This window comes from Diorhabda sublineata, chromosome 5 (genome assembly GCF_026230105.1).
Source record: "Diorhabda sublineata isolate icDioSubl1.1 chromosome 5, icDioSubl1.1, whole genome shotgun sequence".
Classification (NCBI taxonomy): Eukaryota; Metazoa; Arthropoda; class Insecta; order Coleoptera; family Chrysomelidae; genus Diorhabda; species Diorhabda sublineata.
In genome coordinates, this window is record NC_079478.1 from 27260481 (window position 1) to 27282561 (window position 22081).

The 22081-nt window shown below is 32.3% G+C and overlaps 1 protein-coding gene across 1 annotated transcript in view; it reads right to left on the reverse strand.

Annotated features, from left to right (window-relative positions):
• Positions 1–22081, reverse strand: part of LOC130444160 (uncharacterized) — a 45141-nt gene that overhangs the window by 19724 nt on the left and 3336 nt on the right. The window contains exons 2-4 of the mRNA XM_056779201.1: positions 20451–20733; positions 11189–11341; positions 4998–5159 (exon numbers count right to left, since the gene is read on the reverse strand). Coding sequence (XP_056635179.1) covers positions 4998–5159; positions 11189–11341; positions 20451–20733 — 598 coding nt within the window. The remainder of the gene's footprint in view (positions 1–4997; positions 5160–11188; positions 11342–20450; positions 20734–22081) is intronic.

Genomic DNA, 22081 nt, shown 5'->3' on the forward strand with positions numbered 1-22081 from the left:
CAAGTATGCAACTCAAAAATATCATGGCTTCACAATAGTAACATATTCGGGTACTGACTATTTTCCGAGTGCCTAGAAATAGGAGAGCAGTACAGGAGCTGATCCGTGTGACGAAGTTGAGGTTGAGGGAGGTATTTTCCACTTCTTACTGGAATCATAGTTGCGTGTAACAAGTTATTGATGATATAATGCTGTATTAGACTGCATTTTAAAAGGCAATTCTAAAAGGAAAGCCCCTGGCCCCGATAGAATACTACCATTCATATTGAAGAAATGCGCAGCTGAATTGACAAATCCACTACGCAAACTTTTTTCCTTATCATATGAAAGAGGCCTTTCTCCTACAGATTGCAATATTGCACTGTCGTAAATCCAAAAAAAAAGAAAAAAAAAACGTTTCCCAACAACTACAGAATGAACTAAAGCTATAGAGAAATATGGACAATACCCATATCACACTGGACATATCAAAGGCTTTCGACAAAGTATTGCATGTCAACCGCCTAAATAAATTAAGATCGAACGGTTTGTTGTCTCCAATTATCGACTGGCTTAATGGCTTTCTCAAAAATCGATACTTTCAGGTCGCTGTCAATAATGGTGTTCCTCAGGTATACATCTCTTCATCAACTCGTCAAAACTGCAAATCCGATCTATAGCTTCGCTGATGATAGCACCCTGGTGTTACCCAAATACTGGAGAGGAGTGGGTGCAACAGAAACCAGTCTGATGTATTTACAAAAAAGGCTGGCACTACGTCTCAGGATTTGGTCCTGTCTGGACATAAGATATAACCAGCCTCGCTAATTTGCCTGTTGGGTGTTGAAGTTCAGTGCAATATGTCCTGATATAGTCACGTGGTCGAATTAGCTGAGGCATCTTATGTAACTCTTTGAGATCAAAAAGCTGTATATACTCTGCAACAACTTTACTCAAAGTATGCATAGGAATTGTTTGGTTGTGTAGGATGTGATAAGAAAGTATACCAGTTATTAACGTTTCATTAACTTTAATTTCAAATTTAAAATATTACACAAGCTCTAAATGTAGTTATTATTGTTCCCAACTGTGGTTTATTCCGCAAAATGGCCCATTAGAAGAAATAAAAAACCTTTAAGTGTATAACATCTGAGTAATTGTTGACAGAAAGTCTTAATTTGATTTCAGAATTTATGCAGAAATTACTAGAGATATAGAGGAAAGCGTAAAGTGATAATGGATATTAAAAACGTGAGCAGTAACCTACTTCTGGATGGGAAAATTGAATTATATATATTAACAACTCTTTTCATCACCATAAATATCCATTGTCTTTTTCACCTCTAATGATTGAAAAGGAAAATAAAGCGGTGATGACACTGAAATTAAATATAGGAATTTACAATTTATCTATCTTATCACAGTTAAATAATCAAATCCACGACGAAAAAATGAATGAAGAAATTGAAAATATTGGTAAAAACCGATAAAATTTTTCGGTAATACTGTAACTAGATAAACATGACAGTATACTAGTTAATTAAACTCTGAAATTTGGCCATGAATACTTGAATTACACAAGGCTAGAAACCAGGAGGAACCTGATAAAATATCGACTGCAAAATTGGAGACCCAAAAGCTGAATCAACCATATGTATTTGGTGATAAAGTCCTAAGTTTTTTTGAATATGACCAAGGATTTCAAAGAATAAAATTGGACTCTAGAAAGTTTTGCAGAAGCTTATGCTCCTATATGTGTAGGAAGCAACTAAGAACAATAAACGGTAGCAATAAAAGCTTTCGTCAATAAGAATGTATATTCGAAAATCGGGATTCTATTGATAGAGCACGAAACATCTGAATCTTGAAAATACACAGAATATTTCAGGTGGTTTGAAAGAACCCACACAAAAAGATAAAGAGTTGTGAAAAGAGGGATGTCTAAATAGTTAGTGAGGAAGTTCCTCGTTACACAATATTTTATATGAGGGTGCGAGAGAGAGTGTCCAATTGACTGTTTTATTGAGAGAAAAAGGGACTTTCTCATGTGGGATAGGAATGACCCTGATGTTAGAAACATTTCCCTTTACGGGGCTGGGTGATTTATAGGATTATTTCCTCTTTTTTCGCACTTTTTGAATATATGTGCGTACGTCTGCTATCAGGCGTGGAATTTGGCCAGTTTGCTAATGAAAGTTACAGGGAAACCCAAGAAAACTTGTTACACCGACCAGAGAAAAGGTGAGAATATGTGGCAATAAGGTAGTTTTCGAGAAAGGTTATGTAATTTTTTGAATTTCTTCGTAGACCATAGCTATTTGAGATATTGCTTGATTGGGTGGTTTGAATGACGTATCAGATTTGCGTTTCATCAAGATTTATAGGAATTGGAATACCTATCTTGTACAAAATTAGGAAAAATTGGTGACCATGAAAACTAGAGAAGAGAAGACTCACTAAATCACTTAAAAAGATGAAAGGAATGATTTCCAGCTACAAAGAAAAAATGAAATTGTTTTGGGAATTATCATTTACTATTATTAACAAGTGTTAACTGACCATTTTTGCCTAATCGTGTAACTCGATAATGCAATTATCGAGTGTTTGAACTCAAACAAATATGTGTACACGTATCAATGATTCTGTTAGACTCGTTGTCGGTCCAAATAACTTTAGTTAAAATTGACTTATTTGGATAGTTAATAACTTATTTTGATCTAATGACATTGGTTCGAATAGAATATGTATCAGTACTACATTCTGCTTTTCTGGTTCCATATAGTGACGCTTTTAAATATATTTACTGTTCAATAAATTCACTAAGCGTTTCTCACGGAGCACTATATAAGATCGTTTTGACCATTACAATATTTAATTGATTGCATTAATTCTAAACGCTTACATATTGGAGTTTCCGGAGGATAGCGGGAAATTTGCAACTTTCCCATCTGATTAAGTATTGACTTTTTAACATTTGGAAAACTTGGTATCACTAATTGTGAGAGGTGAATACAATAACTTTCATGGTTAATGCCGTGATAAATATTGAGGAGGAGCGTGATGTAATTTTCCTCATTTTAGTTCATTTCTTCTAGTAACGATAATAGAAGGATCTCATTACTTCAAAATAAAATGTGATAAAACTGGAAAATATATTTAAATTAGCACACCCGGCTGCGTGTTGCTTTGGCTGAGTGATTTGAAATAATTCTAATGATAATACAATTGCTCTCTCTGCTGCTTGTTCAATGAAATTATACTGGTATCTAGTTGTTACATGTTCTTCACAATTGCCCATAAATAGATCTGAAGAAATTTTGAATCTTTATTCGACATTAGCATCAATGATCCAATTTTATGATATACCTGGCCTTGAATTTTGAATGTTGTCTCAAAATTACTACCATCAGATGACAAATCACAAACTTTGGATGCTCCAAGCGACGTCTTTTGGAAGCACGAATTAAATTTTCGTGTTTTACGCAAAAATAATTTTGATTCATTGGAAATGCCAGAAAGAAGGGATTTCAAAGGTTCAGTTGGTGTAGGGAGTAGGGAGTGGTGACAATACAAATTTTCCTGATGCAGGGTGTTTCATTGCGAAATTTTAACGCCTGATAATAATTGCATATTTTGTCCATCGCACCAATAGTAACTTTGGAATCAGCCGGGTAATTGATGTCTGGTTCATAATTAAATCTAGGACGAACAAATGATCCACATGTTACTGCGCGGAATCTATGTGTTGTTGATGTGCCACCCTGGTTCTCAATGCATTTTCTTGTCGACGATTATCACGCTATTCTCGTGCACGAACTTCGGCTGTGCGAATTCTTTGAGCTGCATTTCTTTCTGCTCTCTGTTCGACTGAATCATGAGCTTTTTCAACACGTGCACATCTTCTTCTTTCTAAGGGCATTAAGGTTGGATTTTTTGGGTGGCATATTACTAATAATAGTAATTGAATTTTTAATGTGAATTAATCTCGCTGTTCTCTGTATAACTGTAAGTTAGAAGTAAAGAAAAAATATTCAAAGTAATGTATGCAACGAAGACAAAATGAAGAATGATTTGAAAGAAGCGACGTTAAGTGGTGTAGACAAAATAAAACATGTAAAGTGTGTAGTCTTAGAAAATATATCACTTTGGAGTGTGGCGCCATCTATGAGGTGCGATGGAAAAATTTTTACAGTTCTCTGTAAAGAAATTTGCTTAAGGCGCCATCTGTTCCAGATTTATGGAAACTACGATTAATAACAATAATCAACGTTGATGATGAGTTTATTATTAATTATTAATTATTGAGACCATTAATTTGTTTAATTAACTAATTAGTTTTTAATCTTTCGTGTATTTCATACAACAATAATTCAAAACGAATCAAGCTATCTAATGTAACCTCAAAACTCGTGTATTTGAGTGCGTGCGTTCAGAATACGGCCGTTGATATGTTATATATACAAGTCAACAATTTCTAATTTGTTCCCCTAATATTCAAATTAAGATGGAATTTCGGGAATCGTTGGTGATATTTATACTGAACACACTGTTTGCAATACCACAACAACAAAATCTGTCTAACGCGCGTTTTGATAACCAAAATGCCGCATTCAGACACTGTATGTAAAAAACAGAATAATTGTGAATAGCGCATCGATGCGTTCAGTATAATACTAAAATTACTTCTGTTTGTAATTTTATGAAAAAATTTGAATGTGTCAGCAGAAATAAAAAAAACGTTCAATAATATGTCATACTTCTATAGTGTATTCTATTCGAATTCTTGCTTTATAATCATGAACGTCTTTCACACAATAGTGTGATATAAACTCTATGAGCTAATCATCTCCAATATTATGGTCAATTAACCTTCAATTGAAAGTTATTAACTATCAAATTATATTTAGGATATATGTGTAATACGGAAATTTTCAAATAAACTTTAATTTTCTATGTATTTCCATATTTCAATTAGTTCGAAACTATTACTAATAATAGAATGATATGAAAAATATTACCTGCTAAGTTGTGCTGAAACTAAATTGCTGTAAGGTGCATACTTGGCAGGATTGGCGTACATCAAACAAATGAGTCTTTCCCGACACAATTCGGTGTTAGAAGATTTACTGTTTCCAAAGCCTAATTGTTGAAAGATTGCATCCAGTCGGGACAACAATGGGCTGTAAGAAAAAATATACGAATCATAGAAACAATTCAATTCAACATGTGATTCTGCCGTGGAATTAGAATTTCTGACATTCTGACGCTTCAGTGTAATTGTGAGTATTGATGTAGTAGTAGCGTGGAGAACTAATGCATAAATGAATAAACATTTTTATTACATACTATCGAAGATCATATTACTGGCATAAGAAAAAAGAGATTGATAATTAAAAAATAGAAAATAACATATTTCCTAATAGGTGGATTGGTAGGGAAGGTCTATTTACATAGTCACCACGTTCCCAGGAAATCAATAAAATGTTTGTGTTAGGGGATATCTTAAAAGCTTGGTATATACAACACCGGTAAACAAAAGGAACGAAATGGTTGAGAGAATAAAGGTTCATGTTGACGCTATAAGACAGAATCTTGTAATGCCCTTCCAAGTACAAAGAAAGATCCTCCGTAGACTCCGGAAGTGTGTTGAAGTGCAAGGTGCCAACTTCAAACATTAATTATAGTTCCTTTTTTGTTTTTATTCAAGAAGTTGTAGGTTTACCAACAAAATTTTTCTACATTCCAATTTTTCCTTATGTAAGTAACACGATGTTCGATAGTAGCCAGTTCAATTAGAAATATCTGATTGTTTTCTCAATGAATGATCACAATTTATGATAATTTTTTTCAAAATGTCCCTTTGTGGCGAACGGTTTCCTTGGCATGTACAACGCTCTAAAAATCTACATATCTCCTAAACTATAAATTTTATCGTGTTGAACAAACAGTCTTTTTTTGTTAATAATCGATTGAAAAATTCATTTTTACTACCTTTAGACACACAAATTGTTCTTGTGAAAAAACCATATTGTTAACTATTGGGAAAAGCCACCTCTGGCTTCTAGATTTTAGTGTAGAATCATTTTTTTCGTCAAACAGACTACATGGGCATATGTAATCATCCATTGAAAATTCATAATGTTCGAATGTATAATTTAGAAATTATTCTCAAATATAAGTCCTGATTTCGCAACTTTAAAGGCTGATAACTCAGAAACTAGGGGTCGCATGAGAAAAATTCTGTTACCAAAACATTATTTTCATGTCATCTACACAATACTGAATTATTTGCATCAAGTTCGGGAACACCCTGTATATTTTATCAATTATGTATCTATAACTTTTTTTGTGACAGATGGCAACAGTCAATAACAGGAATTAATAAGAACTTTAGACAAAATTTTAGATAGAAGTTTGAGAGCAGCTTCTATCACTTCTTAGAAAATGATCAACAATATTCGTGAATTCTTATAAAAGTAATTTTTCAATAATTTTTTAACATACTTGATGTATCTCTACTATTTTACTACATTTCTCAAAAAGTAGAAAACCTCAATGATGCTCTTCTTAAACGAACTTCGAAACCAAATATCTTTTTCATTTGGAATTCGAGAGGTTGGGCTCACCTCCTCCAGAGGGCTCATGTAATTTGATTAACATCCAGCCTGTCACCCTTGAAGATAAGTGTGACATGGCAATACAAATTTTCTTTTGCAAATCGCTGGAAGAGTTTGAGAATGTCAATATGACAATATGTCTCAATATGAGAAGAAAAGTCCTTAAATTGAGTGACTTGCTTGGGAAACAAAACAATCTTCACGAAACATTAACTGTTTTCAGTAAAAGAACCTCTATGGTTCCTTTTCGTGTATTTCTCTTCTGACTTGTTCTAAAACTGACAGAACTGCGACGAGCAATGAAATAACTAAGATAAGAGATATTTTTAACATAAAACGTCATTTTTTGTTGTTGTTTGTTTCGGCTGATCTTAATATATTAGAGAGACATTAGTTTGTTCATATATAAATCCAGCTTAGAATCAATATACAAGAAGCTGTTAGGATTCTTCGCAAAACGTTCTCATTTTCCTTTCATAATATACTATCCAAATCTAAGAATATCCATGGAATAACTATGAATTATTTCAATGTCAAGCTTATTTATAAATAGTTCCAAATAAAATATAGATAGAATATTTCGAACAATATGCCTTTTTTATAAAAAGAGCCCATAACAAAATGATAAGAGAAAAGAGAGAAGTATAGAACGATTGAATGAAAGTATAGAACGATTGAATGAAAAAACAGGTAAATAGAAATTCATAATATAGAGCTTGTAAATATCAAAATAACATATCGTGTTTGTTTAGGATAATTATATCGGAAACTGAATTCAATGTTTATAAATATCCTTGGGGTACTGAACATGTTTGCTGTAACTACTTTTAATTGAAAAATGTAATTTGATCACATTTCAACTGAACATGTTATTTGTATGTAAACTAAATCTGAATGAATATCCAACTCCAAATAACCACTGATTTGGGAGCTCTTAAGCAAATACGTTACCACAGATGCTTTAAACTCTCCAGTATATTAATAACATGCAAATAGTTATAAAAATAATTATTCAATACAAATCAACTTATTATTTTTGTCTGTGAGTCCAATAAGATATGTATGAGCATGTTTGTCCTATAAAATGAATTGTATGTTCCATAAATATTCTTGAGTTTAGTGATAACGACATATTTTTTGATCTCAGTTGAGGACCGCCATAATTTTTGGAAGTGGACCATTATCGGTGTGCCACTGTGACGCTATAATTTCTGTATGTCTTCTGTAAGTATGCTCTTCATTGTCATTTTCTGTAGAATTTCGCAGTCAGTGTAATTTTACACAGTTGAAATAGTTGTTAAAGAGCAAGAAAAAAAAGGAAAAGTCAAACAAATTCCTACGAAAAATTTATGAACGTCAATGGAAACGACTCCTATACGTATAAATTTATTATGTTTATTATTGCTGTTAGTTTCTATGCTTTTTTTCTTAGTATATGTCCAAATTTCCGCAATTTACCCAAAAGGACTTGTCTTTCTATTTGTATACCTCTTACAACAATGTCATCCATACTAGGGAAGCATAAGGTGTGTTTTAATTCATGCGACAAAATTCAGGGGGTGACTGCTCGTATGAAATTAAGATGGGTTTTTTCTGTAACAGAATCTCCTAAGCCGACCCCTAACCAAGATATCACCTGCAAAAGATGGTGACTAAAATTTATTTTTTTTTCAGAAGAAACACTATTAGCCATCCATACTTTTCTTTATATCATACCAGCACTTATTTCAAGACGAAGTTCTATGAATTAAACTCATAACTTTAAATCCTTGTTTTATTTAAAAATATTATTCATTTTCAAATCTTTTTTTTCGAAACCAATAGCTCAAGAGATAAAAAACAGCATGTTTTATTATTTTTTTAACAAATTGAGTGGAAAATAGTGGAGGTGTGAAATATGAAATTCATATTAATTCATATTACATGCTGGAAATAACCACTTCTAGTCAAAATACATGAATGTAGCCTACGTGTCATGGAGTAACGTACACATTTAAAGATTTGTGGTTTATTTCATATGATATCACACGCTATTAGAATACGATTCTTGAAATCGTTGATATTAAATATCAGTGTCGTGTAGACTCATGATTCAAGTTAACCCCATAAACAGAAATCTAAGGAGTTTAATTCTGGAGATTTAGGAGGCCAATGTTGAGGCCCTCCTCGAGCAATCCAACGTTTGGGATATGTTGCATCTATATGTTGCCTAGTAGTCCAACTAAGCACCATCGGCGTGAACTACATGTTTTGTCTGACATTGAGAGCGATGTCTTCAAGCAGTTCAGGGTGATGATTTTCGAGAAAACTGGTGTAATAAATTCAATTTAATAGCTGAGGCAGAAAAAGTGGCCCAATTAAGTTATCTCTTACAATACGAATCCACACATCCACTGAAAAAATATTCCTAAAATGGTGCGCTGAAATCTCATGGGGATTCTTGTCTGCCCATACGTGATTATTGTGAAAATTTATGATAAATACTCTTGAAAAATATGCCTCTTCCGTAAAATACATTATTTAATGTTAATGTTAACCATTAACAAAATTGAACTCGTTGAGGGAGTGATGAGAATATAATTGCTGCTCTTTTGAATCTCGCAACAAAGATTGATAGCTGATATTTAGAGTGTTGGTATTTTTATAGTTGCTGTTTCCGGATAAACATCAATTTAATCTAAAATTCCTTGTTTGATAATTAGATTTCCAGCTTTTCGGAAAAGACCAAGGTTGGTAGAATTTCTTTTTAACATTCTAGTTTCTGTAAAGCGGTTGTGAATACGTGAAAATATGGAATGCTCAGGCGTCATACGTTGCGGGTATTTTTCATCATAAAGACATCTAGCTTGTCGAGAATTACAATTTGTCATATCGAACACAAAATGCAAAACAACAGTATTTGACATCATCGTACTACAATTTGAATAAGCATTAAGTAAACACGATAAATAAATTGTCGAAGTGGCAATAGCCTACTATTCTATAATTTGGTAAATTTAAACAAGATAGAGGTGATTATTTCCAGCTTTTATTATGAATAGTAATACATCTTTACTGTTTCCACACAATTCATTGAAATAATTGTATATTATGGCAATCATTTTTTTCTTTGCAACTCTTTGCATTCTTTGATAATTGTATAGAGATATAACACAACTGTTATTAATGGCATTGAAGCTATCAGTTTCCGTTTTTGAAACTGAATAATCAAGCGTATTCTTCAAAATCTCTTAATATGTTCTTCATTGTGAGACATACACATATCCACTAAAACTAAGAAACTACAAAAACGTGTAAATTATTCTTAGGTTAGAATAACTCAATGTACTTATGACAAAATACTGTACAATAGAAATTCCTGTAGTATAAGATGGTATTATTTCAAATTCCAAAGTTCAAGGTATAAAATACCCTATACATCATGTTTCCGTTGAGAGTATCAAAATTGTTTTGTGGTAGAAAAGCCGGTATCTTTATTATGAGGTTCTAGTATCAACTCGAATTTCCGAAATAAAGTGTCTTAAAAAGAGATCGTCGGACGGACAACAAAGGGATCCAATAAAGGCTCTGTTCAAGGCAAGGAATCCTTAGACCATTCTAAGTGGCCTTCGGAATGTTTATAGTTACTAAGTGAAACTCAATATAAGATTATTATCAGTTAGGCTTCCGTTATGTTGAGTTTACCAAAATGGCTGTCCTTATCAATACTGAAATGGCTAATATGTACTTTTCATATGAATAATGTTCAGCATTATTCAAGTAATTGTTCTGAAACCTCTTAATTTAAAAAAAAACTCAAATGTGCTATGATATTGCACATTTTTATAACAACCACATATGGGCAGATATATTTTCCCCTATTCCAAGTTAATTCCCATCTGAACAGAACTTTTAGGAAATAATGGCTTGTCATTAACGATGATAGTTTAATAGGGTCAGTTTTCGTTTCTGTACGATTAAACGTTGAGACAAATCTACATTTCCTAAAAAATAATTTCCGATTTTTCTCGAAACTGTCCTCCTCACAATAATTTATGAGGTCCATGCATAATGGTTCTCATCTAAACTTTGCTGTGATTGTATGGAACGATTCTAATAACGTGTTTATAGAGCGTTGAATAGCATGCGAATCTCTACATCTATGTCTCACAAAATCACCTAGATACAATCCTGCAAATTTCTTATGTATGGAGTTTTAGAATCAGTATTATTCATAAATACTTTGTTGAACTTGAATCTTTGAAATCATATTATACGAGGCTGTAATATTATCCGTACAGGCCTTGTCAAACAGATTCTTGTATTGTATTATAAGTAAATTTCTCTTCAAAGTTTAACAACTCATCAACAATATTTAACACAGAAGATTATGAGAAATTTTCTTCTTAAACTTAAAAAGTGAATCGCTCAAAGCAAATTAATATATCACTATAGAAAAACCCTGTATGTATTCCAGTGATACAAAAAATATCTATTTATTTTGATTGTATATCCCGACAGAACATCCACGTTAATAAACTTACAAGGAAGTTAGATGAGAGAAATAAAGAATGGGAGACAACAAAAAATTAATCAAGTAATTTATTTCTTACCTATAGAACGGATCGTAGCTGGTGAGTAGTAGTGATGATGACGGAATTTTGTGGAAAACTTTGTAATCGGTTTTTCTGTTAGGCCTTCTCAAGTAATAATTATCATTTAAAGGTGTCGCAAATGAAAATCTCTGGTTGGCTGATGTCCCTATTCTATAAATATAAAAAAATATTTTATAGACATAGTAAAAAACAGGTAATAATAATTGCAGTAACTTATTTTCCATCATAAGTCTTCAATATAAAATAATTATGATCAATTAGTGAATTAGCTGAAATAAAAGAACATACAAAATTTTCAAAATCAATAGAAAAATGTGTGATGTGTATAATTTAATTTTGATTTTTGAAACTTGCTATTTGCTACCAGTTCTAATCCCCGCCGAATGGAAGGTGGTTTGAAAGGTTAACTAGATATTATGGATAGAAGTTTCCGAATTATGAAAATCTTGCAAATGAAAACATGAAAACATGGAAACGATTACTGTAATCTGAAGTATCCTTTGTTTACAGCTTTCCAATTTTGTATCTTTTTGCTAAAAGATAATTAGAATTAATTGTTGATAATATTACAAGCAAGGAAAAATATATTAAAGAAAGAGTATACATGATGAAACAATTAATAATTCGTTATAACAATTTCATATAATTAGTGAGTAAAACATAAATTCCCATCAAGCTGAAAATCAGTAAAATTGTTTAAAATATAATTAAAAATGAAATTTCAGAGTTTTCCATCATTCCCTTGTGTGGAAAAAATTTTATTCAAGGTCCAAGTTAAAAAAATGAGTTTATCCTGATTTTCAGCAAAAAGGTAAGTTTTATAAAAAAACTACTTCAAACATAAATTGTAGATCATAAAATCATCTACAAAAAATGCAGTAACACTTTGTTTTCTACGAGTCATCGTTTCTGAGATATAATGATTTAAAAAGTTGTAAAAGCATGCCACCTATGAGGTAATGTAATTATCGCGTTTTGTTAAGGTAGTTTCCCCAGAAGGCCTATTCCACGGGTCTGTTGCGATCATGTTTAATTTGAACTTATTGCAAAATAATGGAAATTGGCAGAGATTGGAAAGATAAAAGCGATTTATATTTAAAAAAAGTTGTGAAATTCAATCGTACGAGTCGTGAATTGTTCTTCTTTATGTCGCCTTGTTGGAAACATACGGATCCTCCACTGTTGGTAATTCAATATTAGAGTCTTGACAAGGTGTACATACCAGAGAACACAACAGTCAGACTTTTTGCAATCACTTTTAGCACTAAATCCTTTATACAATTACAGAAAATTGTGTACGGTAGAAATAAAGTATGAACGGGCTCTAACGTATTGTTGCCAACTAACCTAACCCCAGTCTGTAGGGTCTAACAGATAATCAAGCCACACTTGAACTTGTTAATATACCCGAACTTGTTTTTTGTTTTTTTACTTTTAGTATTTTTAACTAAACATGCATATCGATACTTATCTAAGAAGGTAGTTTTTTCGCGGCTCAATACATGCTCAAAAAGTGAAAGCTGTTGGTAATAACTTCTTGTCGAGTGGAAACATTGTTTTTAAAAATTTCAGCACATTGAACTAAATCTTGTTTTCCAAACATTTTGAAAATTGTTATTTTACCCTTGAGAATGATAGGTGATTTGAAAATTTTATTTCTGATTATATTTTGAACAATTCTACTGATTTTCAGCTTGATCGGAATTTATGTAGCTTCATTATTATTTGTTGGTCAAATTTGACCGGACTAATAGCATAAGTCTTATTAAATGTATAAGTTGAAAATAGACCAGTTATTTTGAAAATACAGTTCCATTCATTGGAGGACCTTCACCTTCAATAAATAAATAAGAAATACAGTTACCTCAATATGGACAGGCGGTACTCAACCGACGCCATAAGTATACAGTAATCTCAATCTCCTTAAAATGTTGATCTATTAAAAAAGCGAAAGAGACTGAAACGTTGTGCTCTTGGCTTGTTCTGGAGTGCTGACGAGTAATAACTCATCATTTGGGTGTTCAGTCTCTCGAGCAACAAGAACGATGACGTGGCTGATTTTTTTGCCAGACTTGGATAAGCATCAGCAAAACCACAAATAAGGACCCATTCTTGTATTAGTCAAAAGTTTAGCTCTTACATCTCTTGGTAGCTTATTTGAACGACAAACTGAGAAGTAAAACAAGCAAGCACCGAATACGACTGATGACTTTTCTAGACACGATCATGTCAGACGCCCCACTTTTATAGCTATGAATTATATACTTCTTATTTATCAGTTAAATTTCGAGTATATTTTCATAATCTCAGATTTTCTGTTTTTTCACTGTTTTTGTTCAATAATTTATGTAAGTATTCTATTGAAAGCAAATATCTTGGAAATATCTCGTAACATTTTTAAGAGGAAAAATAATTTATTGTTGCTCTGGAAATTTGTTATGGAACGCTTCAATCAAAATATTTCATGTCGTGAATCAAATTCATTCTGTTCTTGGCACACCCACACAAAATGTGTGAAGTCTTACAATATTGTAAATTTCTAGAATTCATGATTGAGGTATGATTTAATTAGAGACGAAAATAACGAGCGGAAGAAAGTTTTGGTTGATTTTATTTATATTAAGCATATAGTCTACTGCCAGTTACGAGAGATGTTTTTGTTTTGAGTACAAACGATAAAAGAATTGAGAAAGGTCATAAATTATCAAGCTATATCAACAAGTTGAACATTGTTTCCAAATAAATTACATCAACCCTCTAATGCAGACACAATTTCTACGATTTCAAATAGAAGGGAGGAGTAACTTCTACGTTATGTCCGTAGTAGACTGAGACGGTGCTATTCCCGAAAATGACGAATTTCTCTATGGGAGTTTTGTCGATATTTAAACCAAACCGCAAATGAAATGCGATATCTTGATCTCACACCAAGTAAGAGGGTTAGCTGGATGACTCACATTAATAGGCAGGTTCGGTAAAAAATTGTCTATATATTTGTGATAACTTGAACAGAAAAATTAATGTCAAAGCCCTTGATAAGGTTGATCGACTGATGTAGTGCCATCAATAGGTGATCTAAGCAGAAAAACTAGCGGTGAAAACTGGAATTAGACCCTAATTACAAGGACTTTGAAGCGCGGTGAAAGATGAGGATGCGGCTGCTTTAAAGAACAAGGAATTTTGAAAAGTTCACTGTAGGATAATATTGATCGTCCCAGCTTTAAAACCAAATTTCCTTGTTTCTTGAAAGGTGAAATTGATACAAAGACTGGAGAATCTAGAGAGAATCCTTATATCCTGAATTAACGGCCCGTTTTGTATACACATGGTTCAAAGATACTATTGAAGATAGCAGCAGCTTTTTGTAGCGTTTGCAGCGACAAGAATGGTGGAGACTCTCAAGACTGGCTCCGTTGTCACAGTATTTCAATCAGTGAATGTACAATTTATGCCTGAATTGGATACTTAATCAACCATAAGCATAGGAACAAACACATTCTGATCTACTGTGATAAACGTCAAACACTTGAGACAATCGTGGAGGTGATTATCATCTGTAAGTTTGTAACAAACTTAAACGCGCAGTTTCAAAAGGTGTTAACCGTGAACTATACGTTTGTGTGGGTACCTGTACATTCTGTTGTCAGGGAAAATGCAAGGGCAGACAAGAAAAGTGTTGTTACTGCGAGTAAGCTGACCTGATTCCCGTAACCGATAGTGTTATTAAAAGTCTAATATATAGAAGAGATAGAATTAGAAACAAAAAGGTTTCCGAATAGATGGCTGGGACCCACTGGTATAAGATACAACAAAACCTTTTAAAGAGGATAATTCAAATTACTGGTAGACAGTAGCACTCAGCTAACTCGAAATAAATCATCTAAGGCTGATAATCGGGTTGACTACTGACCAGCGGTATACAACAAAAGACCTCAAGATGATGGGCATGATGGTAAATGTCTCAGACAGAAAACCACTCCACTTATTGCTAAAATGCTCTTCCTCTGGGATATTCGAGAAGACATCATGGGAAGAAGCGCACCAAATAAGAAGTAGAAGCATCCACAATCATTCACCACCACCAACGTAACTAAACATTTGAACTGCTGTTTTGAAAATAGTATTTAGGACTTGTATTCATTGAGGAAAATTTGGATAATAAGCTGTACTTATATTTGTTTCAAAAAAATAATAGATCCAATGGTGAGAACTAGTTTGAGAAATCGAATTTTTGCGGATAATAATCTGATTTTTTGAGAGAATTTCATAAACTAACAACAAGGTGAACCGTAACTAAATTGATTTTTTCAGGAAAGGAGGAAGGAGTGACTAAATGATAGATTATAAAGATCAAAAACACCATGTGGAGAGCTTCACGTAGAAGTTTTTACATATGCTACAGGATAGTTTGAGAGCAGTCTTTACTACTGTTTGCAAAATAATACTAAACATTCCAAAAATTCATTGAAATATGTTAATTTCAACCAAATTTTCATGGTTAATTTAAGATACTCGATACAGATGTTTTAATTTTATTCCTACAAAAGTAATATCAAACTGGGGACGTGGAACGAGAAACGGTATATGGAGAGAGGGCCGTTTCCAAAGAGTGGGAATATCAGTATAAATTCCCAAATAATTATGTATCTAGAATCTATATAGTTATGAAATATTTTCAAATCACCTCACTGACACTGTTACTATCTTCCAGGTGAAATTTCGAAGTATTATTTTGGAGAATTTTTTTTATTACTGACTTTCCTATGGAGATCGCAGCTTCACATCTGAAGTAACTGCTCACTATCAATTTCTTATATGGCAGCGAGACCTACGATAGGGAAAAATTTTTTTGGGTACTTGGATTGGTATGGTGTTACGTAGTTGACGCCGCTCTGAATTTTGGAAATATTTCGAGACTATTAATTCTTTCTAACAAAATTTCTTGGAATCCAACTACGATGTTCCAGAAAGAGAATCTGTCGTGGCCGAAAATGAACAAAACTTCTCAATAGTTATTTTTTTGACTATGTCAATTCTTACGCCATTAACAACAGGTGTGACTGACGATATTACCACCTCTTTTAGGTTGCACATTCTTCACGTTGACGACAATACCTATGCAAAATATTTCCAAATAAGTCTGATTATGATCAATATCAAGCAATCAAGCGTCTTGTAGCATTTTTTGTGGATAAAATATTAGATCTGGAATGAGTGATTGAATATCTACATTTCTCCTTATAGGTGGAGTATCCAAAGAGTTTTATTATTGTGCAATTTAGATCTTCATTTCACGATAATACATCATGACACAACATCATAGGCCTTCCTCAAAATAAATTTTAAAAAATGCTGTATATACTGTTGTTGACACGGAACAACTATTATTATATCGGATAATATGTTATTTATCAAAATATTTTGTTATTTAGAGAAGTAACGAACTGTGAAAAGTAATTTTTACGTTTAATATACTACCGTAAACGGAAGAACACAGTATCAGTTCAGGCATAAAACTAATTTTGGCATGTTAGTGGGCTATTTGAAGCTTATACGTTCACACACGACTGATTTTATTGTCAGTTCTTCTCTACATATAGCAAGTAGTTTATAAACTTTTATATAAACAATATATAATATATATATATATTTATATAAACAATTATATTGCTTTGTTCATTAATGTGCCTATTCGATATCGACTTAAATAAAGATGTAATCTTAAGGAAACAATACGTCTAGTTGTGGTATTGGCAACCATTTATTTTTTTGCGCTGTTGTATAAAAATCTGGAAAAGCGAGTGTCTAAGTCTATTATTTCAAAAATATGATCCTGTTAAACATCATGTGATAAAATGTAGCTAAAAATTCAATCGTATTTTCTCGATACGATAATTTTTTTGAACGTAACTTACCTCATCAGTGATTGGATCTAAAAGTCTAAGATAGGTATCAAATATCCATTCACTGAACACTTGTTGCTACGGCGACTGTTATAAAACATCATTAGCGAAATGGATCTAATTGTAAGTCAGTTAGATTAAGCTAAATTAGCGTTTAGGATGATCAGAAATTTCTGAATATAGAGAAAATGTTAATGGTCAAAATGAATTCAAAGGAAATCTCTAGATATTGTCAGATACAATTTAATTCTGTTTTTCCATATTATTTGAAATCAAAAACATTTTTGGGCGAAAACCGAATGACTTATATAGTGTAGGAAGTTCATGATTAAGAAGACAGAAAATCATTTGTTCGCCATATGAGAACGAAATAATATTGACTTCAAAACAATTGTGAATCAAACAATATGTGAGTAATCTTCATGGAAAAATAGGCAAAAGTTATTATTGTGGAAAATAGTGTCGAACTGGAATCGTTTCGCTATCACACGCTAATTTCATTTCAATTGAACAACAACGTTTTGAACTATTACAACGGATATTTTGTGTTATAAGTCCGTCACGAGAAACTATCTTTCACTGGTATGGGAAATTTATAGGAGGACAGACTTCCTTTGGTATTGAGGCAGAGTTGTTATGATTTCAATTACTGTGAACAACAGAGAGAGATATGGGGAACATATGATCGAATAATATTAAAGAGGTATCTATCAATAGTGTGTGCTATATGCTAAAATATGAATTCAGTTTCACATGATAATCTTCACGTGAGAAAATTGCTACTTATAGGGAGGCACATATGATTTACAATTTCTAAAAGGCATGGCGAGTAGAATTGCGCGAAACGTTAGAAAATTTAAATAATGGTTGACATCAAATTATTTCTAGAATAGTAATAAAACAAAAATTCCATTATATAATATTCCTTCCTCAAGAGCCTTATATGGATACAAGAAATGTAAAAAACGATCAACGGGCAGTTACCACAAACTGGTTATTCACAAAATGGTCAACTGCAGTTCGTAGGTCATTTAATATTCGTAGGTCATTTAATATTCGCAGGTTAATTCTGCATCGCCAAAATACATTGTCAAACAATACACAGTACATTGTTGAATGAATAATGAAATTCATAATTTTCTGAGAGTATTTCGAAAGATGACTGAGTTGTGAAAGCTTTGGTAACTACAGCCTATTGATATAGGAGATCATTACTTTAAACTTTAATAGAATCATTCTTCTAAAAACCTTATAGTTTCTTTGTATCTCAAAATATAGATCGTCACTATGTATTGCGATTAAAAAGAAATAGATTAAGTTGTGGTACATATAATAAGGTATATTATAAAGGAACGTTATAAATTTCGAGTCTTTTGACCAAACTCAAACTATATCGAATAATAATAACGATAAACAACAGAAAACAATAACGGGCAACATATATAAAAACTGAAAAAAAATAGAGTAATTGCATCAAAATGAAAATTTGAAGTAGATTCGCAAAATGGAACCCAAACAGCCTCTACACATTTTGATTGCCGAATTATTGATAGCCGTATTAATTTACGGCATCGCTTCGAATAGTATGACAAAAGGGTATTCTCTGAATTGATTGTTGTCGGTTTTTATTATTTTCTATGTAAAGTAGTTGCTTCAATCGTCCCCAAATATGTCAAACAACGGAATTGAAATCAGGAAATCTTGAAGGCCATGGAGTAGGACCTCCTGCACTAATTCGTTACCTGTAGTTTTTTTCCAAAAATTACAAAATTAGTTAGGTTAGCTAATGTCATTGAAAACAGCATTTTGAAATCGTACTCTTCTATATAATAGAAATTCAGTCCTTTTCTGCATTATAATTAATTGATTGAGGAAATTCCGGAAGTTATAAGAAATTTAACTGAGCTTTTTACTATTGACTTCGTGAATTTTATAACCAATACAAATGTAGACATTTATGAGGTAAATAGCAATTTAATACAGAAAGGAGATGATATGAAAAAACAAAACAAGAAACCTTCAGGACTAAAATATCTAAAAACAGAAAATGAACTGAGCAACCGTTAATTATGAAGAACATAATATAAAGATAAGGAAATTACGTAAAACAAAAGACAGAGGAGGAAATTCTTCGGGAAAAATGGAATTAGGCAAACATCGAAACTACTCTACTCACAGAAATTTCGAATAGTTACTAGCGATGATTGGCATACAAAATAGAATTGGAGGTGTCCACATGAAAAAGAAATGAAAGAAATAATCCTTAATTGAAGGAATGGAGAAGTTAAGTTGAAAATGAAGGGGAAAACAAAATAAGGAGCAAAGTGAGCAAGCTAATATATGATATATGAAGGTCCGAAATGCGGCCCAGTAAAACCACTCATTACTTTAATCAGGCGTATGTACAGATCATTGCAAGTTCGTTAAAAACCAAATGACCTTTCTATTCTCCAGATTGGTTATCGCTTTTTCTTAAAAATAAAGATCACTTTATTAAAAGTTAAAATGTTGAGAATGTACATAACGGAATCGAATCTCTGAGTTATGAAGAATATATTTGATTCTGTGGAAAAATGTAGGTTCATTTTGTACAACTATTTTGAGAAGATTCTCTATTATCTACAAAGTGGTTTTGGGTCATTTCACAGTAGAAAACCAGTTACAAATATCCTGTTTCACTTTAAATCATTGTCGATTCCAAGATGATGGTATTACTACTTGCATGGGTTACTTAACACTAAAAATTTCAAGAAAGGTTGAATAATTTGTATTAAAAGTTGGTTCCAGTATCGGCCTTTGAGAAAATCTTTTCAAAAAAATTTCCTCTTGTCGCTAGAAAGAACTGTCTCCTATAGATAAATAAAGTGGTTGCTCATAAGTTAGTTTCTAGTTCTGGTTATCGCACCAAAAATGCATCTTCAGCTATATATTTTAGAAGAAGTTAGTGTACGTTACAAATGTTTTACACGAACTTTATTAATAATGAAAAATTGAGAAATTTTTACTACTCTTTGTATTCATTCAATATTCCCATACATGAATGATCGTCAGATATTGACAAAAAAAATCGCATTCAAGTTTATAGACAGCGTGAACAGTATGAGTCTGACAAATCAAGAATCCATAACTCACTATTACCTCCAAACATGTGATTGTCTAAAGCCTATACAAAAACATAATTGACTTCAAAAGTCAAAAAAGTCTAGAGAAACATAGAAATTATAAATTATTCCACAATAAATTTGCACAATAGGCAACAAATTCAAAGTGCATACAGAAAAATATATTCTCTGTATTATCAGAATATGTTACATATGAAATTGTCGAATGATCGAGATATAGTTAAATTCTCTTACCTAATTCCGTTTCCATTTGTGGTCGATTCCATTTCAGCCAGTTGATTGTTGGTTGCAGCAGCTTTAATATTGTAGGATTGTCCAGCATTAATATCGTTTTCGTATGGATCCATATCCTTAAATTCGAAATCTTCTAATTGGTTTTGGGGTTGTTGGTTGAGTCCAGAAGAAGCTCCCGATATACCCGAGAAAGTCGACAGCCCTTTACCGACGATTTTTCCAAGACCACCCAAAATGGATGGTAGAAGCATTGCAATGATCACGCTCTTAATCAACTGGGCACCTATAAAGAATGGCAGCAGTAGTTTCTTCAGGGCAAAAACAAAAAAACCCACACCGAAGCTGGTTAGTAAAGAATTCTTGGCAGAGTTCTCTTTATTTTGCCCACCTAATAGAAAAATGTCATTATATTGATGACTCACTATGGTGAACAATAAAGTGACTGCTAATAGAAATAGCTGAAATACGTGAAAATGATATATTTCTAATTGCCACCACTATAACTATTGTTACTTTGTGGTTATTAAGATATAAAATAATAATGAATATTCTAATAAGAACTATACATGTGACTTTGGTATTGACTAGCATATGTAAAGAGTTATATGAAAATTTCCAAAACCTTGTTACTAAAGTTATGGTTAGGAGTGAAGCATCACCAAATATGTAGTGTTAATACGTAATCTCTAATAAAGCTAAGAACTGTCACATTCCAGAAAGCGGAGATTGCATCCGAATCAAGAAATGATCTTTTATTCTTTGTTAGATAATTTGTAACATGTCATTCGGCTTGTTAAGTTTCTCTTCACATTTCGAATATTCCTTTTTTTCTCGTATTCTGGTGCAGTAGTCGCTTCTGTTTATTTATTTTAAAATTTCAGTATTTGGAGAATTAATTTGTTTTCGACCTCCCAGTCCATTCGAAGAATCCAATAAAACACCAATTTCGTGGCTTAAATACCCTTTATTTATCAACACTCTACAAGTGTTATAGTCAAAGTAAATTTGGTGAAAGTTGTGGTGAAGTTATCCTTCATATTCACTAGTAAGTTCTTCTTTTCAGCTAATTCAATTATTTTTGATAATTTCCTTTCATTTTAGGAAAATTTTGTGAACTTATTTCGGGGTAATTTGTATTTTCTATTTATTTAGGAAACAGAACAATTAGAATAGAATAGGTTCCTTTTTGGTTATATTTTAAAATAATAAAAATTCCGCTTTTTTATATGTTAGAGTAGAGTTTTATTCAAATCCGTTCTAACTACTCGTTCCTTCTTTAGTAATTTCCATCTCTATTCATGCTACTTTTTTCATTTTATTTTTTTCCCGCAGTTCTACAACTGCCAGGCTAGAGTTCAACCACCCTAAAGGACTCAAGCGGTGCAAGACAATCGAAACAGCAAATTCAAATTCAACAACTGAGAATTCAGTAGAGGGCCCAACAAATTCGAATTTCCATAGAAAAGTCGCAGTTCTCATCTTTAATATATAGAAATATTATTGGATTGGATAAATTTATTATCTATTAATAAATGTATTTGTTGCTGAAACTTTTTTTCTTTATTGCTCACTTCATAAAAAAGAGTCTTCAGCCGGGAAAGTAAGGTTATACATTGAAAATTCTGTTGAAT